General features: G+C 47.0%; 1 protein-coding gene across 1 annotated transcript; it reads right to left on the bottom strand.

Annotated features, from left to right (window-relative positions):
* Positions 1–1,763: 1,763 nt before the first annotated feature.
* LOC139464584 (uncharacterized) lies at positions 1,764–3,634 on the bottom strand. The gene is given in 4 exon segments (XM_071246106.1): positions 1,764–2,597; positions 2,713–3,014; positions 3,461–3,530; positions 3,533–3,634. Coding segments are annotated over 4 exon segments (1,308 nt in total).
* Between the last annotated feature and the right edge of the window lie 2,966 nt (positions 3,635–6,600).

Here is a 6,600-nt window from a genome sequence, read left to right as displayed (position 1 = left end):
AGAGTAGCAGAGTACAGAGTAGGGTAGGCTAAGGACAATGCAGAGTAGGGTAGGGTAGGACAGTTCAGAGTAGGGTAGGCTAAGGACAATGCAGAGTAAGGTAGGGTAGGACAGTTCAGAGTTAGTTAGAGTAGGACAGTACAGAGTAGGGTAGGGTAGGACAGTACAGAGTAGGGTAGAGTAGCAGAGTACAGAGTAGGGTAGGCTAAGGACAATGCAGAGTAACGTAGGGTAGGACAGTTCAGAGTAGGGTAGGCTAAGGACAATGCAGAGTAACGTAGGGTAGGACAGTTCAGAGTTAGTTAGAGTAGGACAGTACAGAGTAGGGTAGGGTAGGACAGTGCAGAGTAGGGTAGGCTAAGGACAATGCAGAGTAAGGTAGGGTAGGACAGTTCAGAGTTAGTTAGTAAGTATGTACAAGGTAATTTTTTTCAATATGCTTCAACATGGGGAAAGGGTCAGAGACATTGCACGCTTGTGACAGTTGTCCTTGTGTCTGGGGGATGAGGGGTGATGTTTATGGCATTTTTGCTCCCAGACCCAGTGGAAAGCCAGGTGTACAGATTAAACTTCTAAATTATACTGCATCCGCCATCTTTGTTTATTTGACTTATTGACTTTTGCCTTTGACTTATTACATTTCTTAGGTCCAAGTCATTTACCTGTATGCAACCCTTTGTGGACATGACAGGGTAGGACAATACAGAGTAGGCTAGAGTAGGACGGTACAAAGTAGGGTCAAGTAGGACAGAACATAATAGGGTAGGGTAGGACAGTATATTGTAGGGTAGCGTAGGACAGTATAGAGTAGAACATTAGAGTTGGACAGTACAATACTTCAAAGTAGGGTAAAGTAGGACAGTACAGGGTAGGGTAGAAAAGGACAGTACAGGGTAGGACAGTAAAGAGTAGAACACTACAGAATAGTAGAGTACAGGGTAGCATAGTACATAGGCGGATAGTAGGGTAGGGTAGGAGAGTATAGGGGAGGGTAGAGCAGGACAGTACAGGGTAGGACAGTACAGCAGGGCTGTACAGGGTAGGAAAGTAAAGAGTAGAACACTACAGAATAGTAGAGTACAGGGTAGCATAGTACATAGGACGATAGTAGGGTAAGGTAGGAGAGTACAGAGGAGGGTAGAGTAGGACAGTGCAGGGTAGAGTTGGAAAGTACAGGGGAGGGTAGAGTAGGACAATAAAGGGGAGGGTAGAATAGAACAGTACAGAGTATGGTAGAGTAGAACAGTACAGGCTAGGGTAGAGTAGGACAGTGCAGGGGAGGGTAGGACATTACAGGGGGTAGGACAGTACAGTTGAGGCTTATTAGGAGAGTACAGAGTTCCGTAAGCAGGATTGGTGAAGGTACAGCGTAGAAGAAAGTAACGAAGGACAGTACAGAAGAGAATATAGTTGGGCAATGCAGGGTATGGTACAGTGTGACAGTACACAGCAGAGTAGAGTAGAACATACAACATTTAGATGAGATAACAAAAGAGCAGGTACTGTAGGACATAAAGGCAAAGTAGGATAAAGATACAAGGGGTAGAGTACCATGGACGTGGAAATGGCCAGACACAGATAATAGCACTAGATTCGGTAGATTGTAGATAAAACAGAAACGGTAGCTGATGGTCAAAACACGAGTTCACTGTGTTGAAGTTGAACTGCACAATGAAAGGATTAGAGAAAGATCACATGTACGATTATTAACCTATATACTACACACTAATCTATACCTACCTGTCCCCTGCCCCTTACAGTGTTTAGAAGAAGTCCCTGGTGCCAGACGAGAGACTGGAGCTGTACTCAGCCAGGAGAGTTTCCAGGTCCTCCAGAGTGTCCTGGGGCTCCTCCAGTCTTGCCTGCTTCACAGCTTGGGGCACCTCGCTGTTGTCATCTGGGCACTTCCTCTTGCGTGAGGGCAGGGACTCCTTACTGGGCTCAGCAGTGGGTTTCTTCTTTTTCCTTAAAATCAGTTTAGTAAGATACAGATATTCCACATCATATTCATCATCGGAGTTAGGCTCAGCTCTGTCCACTGCCTTGTCAGGATTTACACTTACTGTTGCAGCAGTGAAACCACCTGACTTAGCACTCTCCGATGTTGAAACAATCTTATCCTTTACATTCTTAACAGGGACAGGGAAGGCCTTGCAACCTGTACTGGGCAAGACAGACTTTGACTTTATGTAAGCACAATCAGCAGACAACAACTGTTCAACAAAACTAAGCTTAGATGAGGTCTTAATGATACCATGACTACCAGAGGGCTTAGTGATACGGTTCCCAAGGGGTTTGCTCTGGGGTTTCATGTGCCGAGCTCCAAGAGGCTGAGGCACAAAGTAGGGCTTGCTCTCAGGCTGATGCTTGCCCACTTTCTCCTTGGGAATGCGAGGCTTTGGCTGAGGTTTTGGCCTGAAAGTGCGGGGCTTGCGTTTGCAGGGCTTGAGCTTAGGTTTTCTATTAAGCTGGATAGGGGTCTTGGAATTGAGTTTGGGATTCCTTGTTGACGATATGCCTGGAGTTTCAATATTAGCAGACTGGGAAGGAGGAACTGGACTCGGTTGGTCAAGTTGGGGCAGAACACAGGAGAAGGCCTGATGGGTGATACAGTCAAAGTCTCTATATCAAAGATTCTATATTGATTAAAAAACAAAATCATACTTTTTGTGTTACATTCTGGTACATGTATTAGCATAAATATAATAATACCTCTGGTCTCATCAGCTGTAGGTCCATCTCTGAACTGGGCAGGCTGACAGGCGGCTGGCTGACAGGCATCATCTCCTTACGTCTACTGCAAGGTGGTGCCTGGACTGCAGGAGGCAGGGAGATACCAGTCACAAATGATTGAACTCCAGGCTGCAGGAGTCTTGGCTGTAGGTTACCAGCACCCAGGGAGAAGTTAACCGGATTACCAGCTGGTATCCAGATAGTGTTGTTGTCTACCAGACACCTGGTCCCATCTCCCATCACCACTGTTGGCAGCTCGGGCGGCAAGCGGGTCACAGGAACTACCACCAAGCAATTCATCATTATGATAGTACTGAACAGCAGTATACATTTATAAAACGTACACATGTGTCGCTCAAAGTAGTATTCAATAAAGGATGAAGTTACGATCAAGGCTATTCTGTTTGATAAAGGACAAAATTCATTAATTCTATGTGTCTTGAAAACGTGTCTGCAGGGATTTCCCTTTCCCTCAGTCGATTATGGGGTGTATCATGTTACGTTTTCACACCGGGTACATTTAGTACAACTGTTCAGGTTAGAAACAACAACCTACTGTTATTGTACAACTCCATAATATTAAGACCCACATTGGCACATACAGACAATGAAAATTGAAATTGGAGTATAGAAAGATCGAAAGATCAGCGTCTATTTTATGCATTGTAAACATATTAAAACAGCTTCATCCAGCCGTAACACTGGTAAAAAGGCCAATTTCACATACCTGTCCTAGTAGGATTCATAGTTTTCTCCACCTCTTCAAGTTGTACACACTTTTAAAGCCCGTATTTTGCACAATAAAACTGCGAAAACTTCCAGTGATATCTCTCAAAATGGCTGACACACAGGAAGGCCTAACAGTTGCCATGACGCCATGACTGAAGGCAAGTCCACGCATGCGTCGACTTTATGAATCACTTGGCACTTCCGTCTGCCTTTACATTGTGAAATATACACATCAACATTGGGTACGTCGCCTGTTTAGATTGGATCTTAAAAGTTATGAAATGCGAAGATCATTCTAAGGGAAACTACTCTGGTAGAGTTTAATAGGTAAATAGAGTTACCCTTCTTGGAAGAGGATTTTATTAGCGCTTTAATGAATCAAATTACTTGGGGAAAATGTTCCGTTTATAATGATAAGGTGCCGTCGTAATCTATGTTAAATAAACGCCATTGTCATTTTTACTGGTGTTAATGTAATTGTTTGTTTCAGGTTTAGTATGGGTTCTTGCTTACAAGAATTGCTGCTCTACAGAAATATAAAAGGAGTAATATTAATAACGATTTTGAAAGATTTGCATAGGTTACACTTTAACTTTTTCTTTCCTTAAATTACCGTTGGCAAGGGCAGGTGGCAGTTGGCAACATAGGAGTATGACAGAGGATGGAAGCTATGTGTGGAGGTCGGAGGCAACGGCACGGGAGATATTATTTGTTTTGTGTCCTTAGTAGCCATATACCACTACTATATGTCGTGTCGTATTAGATTAGCAGAACAATATTCCTAACTGCTAACCTAATGTGACACCATATACGGCAACTAAAGACACCATAACATATTTATTATGCCGAAAAGTTAACTATCTGGTATCCATATTGCACATGTCAAAATCAAAATGTACGGGTATGTGGGACATGGAGGTATGAAAGGGGAAGGGGACTGTAGTGGGAGGACTGACATACGTGTATGGGGGACATGGTGGTATGGGAGGGGAAGGAGACTGTAGTGGGAGGACTGACATACGGGTATGTGGGACATGGTGGTATGGGAGGGGAAGGAGACTGTAGTGGAAAAACGGACTTACGAGTGTGTGGGACATGGAGGTATGAGAGGTGAAGGGGAATGTAGTGGGAGGACTGACATATGGGTATGTCGGACATGGAGGTATGAGAGGGGAAGGGGACAGTAGTGGAAGGCCGGACATACAGGTATGGGGGATATGGAGGTATGAGAGGGGAAGGTGATGTAGTGGAGGACGGACTTAGAGGTACGTTGGACATGAAGGTATCAGAGGGGAAAGGGGTGTAGTGGAAGGACGGACATACTGGTTTGGGGGGACATGGAGGTATGAGAGGGGAAGGGGCTGTAGTGGGAAGACTGACATACGGGTATGTCGGACATGGAGGTAAGAGGGGAAGGGGCTCTAGTGGAAGGACGGACATACAGGTTGGGGGGACATGGAGGTGTGAGAGGGTAAGTTGCTGTAGTGGGAGGACTGACATACGGGTATGGGGACATGGAAGTATGAGAGGGGAGGGGGGCAGTAGTGGGAGGACTGACATACGGGTATGGAGGACATGAAGGTATGAGAGACAAAGGGGCTGTAGTGGGAGGACTGACATACGGGTATGTCGGACATGGAGGCATAAGAGGGGAAGGGGACTGTAGTGGAGGACGGACTTACGGGTATGGGGAACATGGAGGTATGAGAGGGAAAGCGGACTGTATTTGGAAGACACACATACGGGTATGTGGGACATCAAGGTATGAGAGGGGAAGGGGCTGTAGTGGGAGGACGGACTTACGGGTATGGGGGACATGGAGGTATGAGAGGGGAAGGGGACAGTAGTTGAAGGACAGACTTACGGGTAAGTGGGACATGGAGATATGAGTGGGAAAAAGGGGACTGTAGTGGAAGGACGGACATACGGGTATGGGGGATATGGAGGTATGAGAGGGGAAGGTGATGTAGTGGAGGACAGACTTACGGGTAAGTGGGACATGGAGGTATGAGAGGGGAAGAGGCTGTAGTGGGAGGACTGACATATGGGTATGGGCTACATGGAGGTATGAGATGGGAAAGGTGACTGTAGTGGAGGACGGACTTACGGATACGGGATACATGGAGGTATGAAAGGGGAATGGGACTGTAGTGGAAGGATGGACATACAGGTGGGGGGACATGGTAGGTATGAGAGGGGAAGGGGACTGTAGTGGAAGGACGGACTTACGGGTATGTCGGACATGGAGGTAAGAGAGGGGAAGGGGACTGTAGTGGGAGGACTGACATAAGGATATGTCGGAAATGGAGGCATGAGACGGGAAGGGGACAGTAGTGGAAGGACGGACTTACAGGTACATGGGACATGGAGGTATGAGAGGGGAAGCAGCTGTAGTGGGAGGACTGACATATGAGTATTGGGTACATGGAGGCATGAGAGTGGAAGAGGCTGTAATGGGAGGACTGACATACGGGTATCTCGGACATGGAGGTATGAGAGGGGAAGGGGACTGTAGTGGAAGGACGGACTTACGGGTATGTCGGACATGGAGGTAAGAGAGGGGAAGGGGACTGTAGTGGGAGGACTGACATAATTGGTATGTCGGAAATGGAGGCATGAGACGGGAAGGGGACAGTAGTGGAAGGACGGACCAACAGGTACATGGGACATGGAGGTATGAAAGGGGAAGCAGCTGTAGTGGGAGGACTGACATATGAGTATTGGGTACATGGAGGCATGAGAGTGGAAGGGGCTGTAATGGGAGGACTGACATACGGGTATCTCGGACTTGGAGGAATGAGAGGGGAAAGGGGCTGTAGTGGAAGGACGGACTTATGGGTATGTGGGACATTGAGGTATGAGAGGGGAAAAGGCTCTAGTGGGACGACTGACTGACGGGTATGTTGGACATGGAGGTAAGAGGGGAAGGAGACTGCAGTGGGAGGACGGACTTACGGGTATGTGGGACATCAAGGTATGAGAGGGGAAGGGGCACTAGTGGGAGGACTGACTTACGGGTATGTCGGACATGGGGGTATGAGAGGGGAAGGTGACTGTAGTGGAGGACGGACATACGGATACGGGATACATGGAGGTATGAAAGGGGAATGGGACTGTAGAGGAAGGATGGCCATACAG

The sequence above is a fragment of the Haliotis cracherodii genome, unplaced genomic scaffold, assembly GCF_022045235.1.
Source record: "Haliotis cracherodii isolate W230 unplaced genomic scaffold, xgHalCrac1.p SCAF_17, whole genome shotgun sequence".
Taxonomy (NCBI): Eukaryota; Metazoa; Mollusca; class Gastropoda; order Lepetellida; family Haliotidae; genus Haliotis; species Haliotis cracherodii.
Note: the sequence above shows the minus strand (reverse complement) of the source record. Positions and strands in the feature narration are given on the sequence as shown.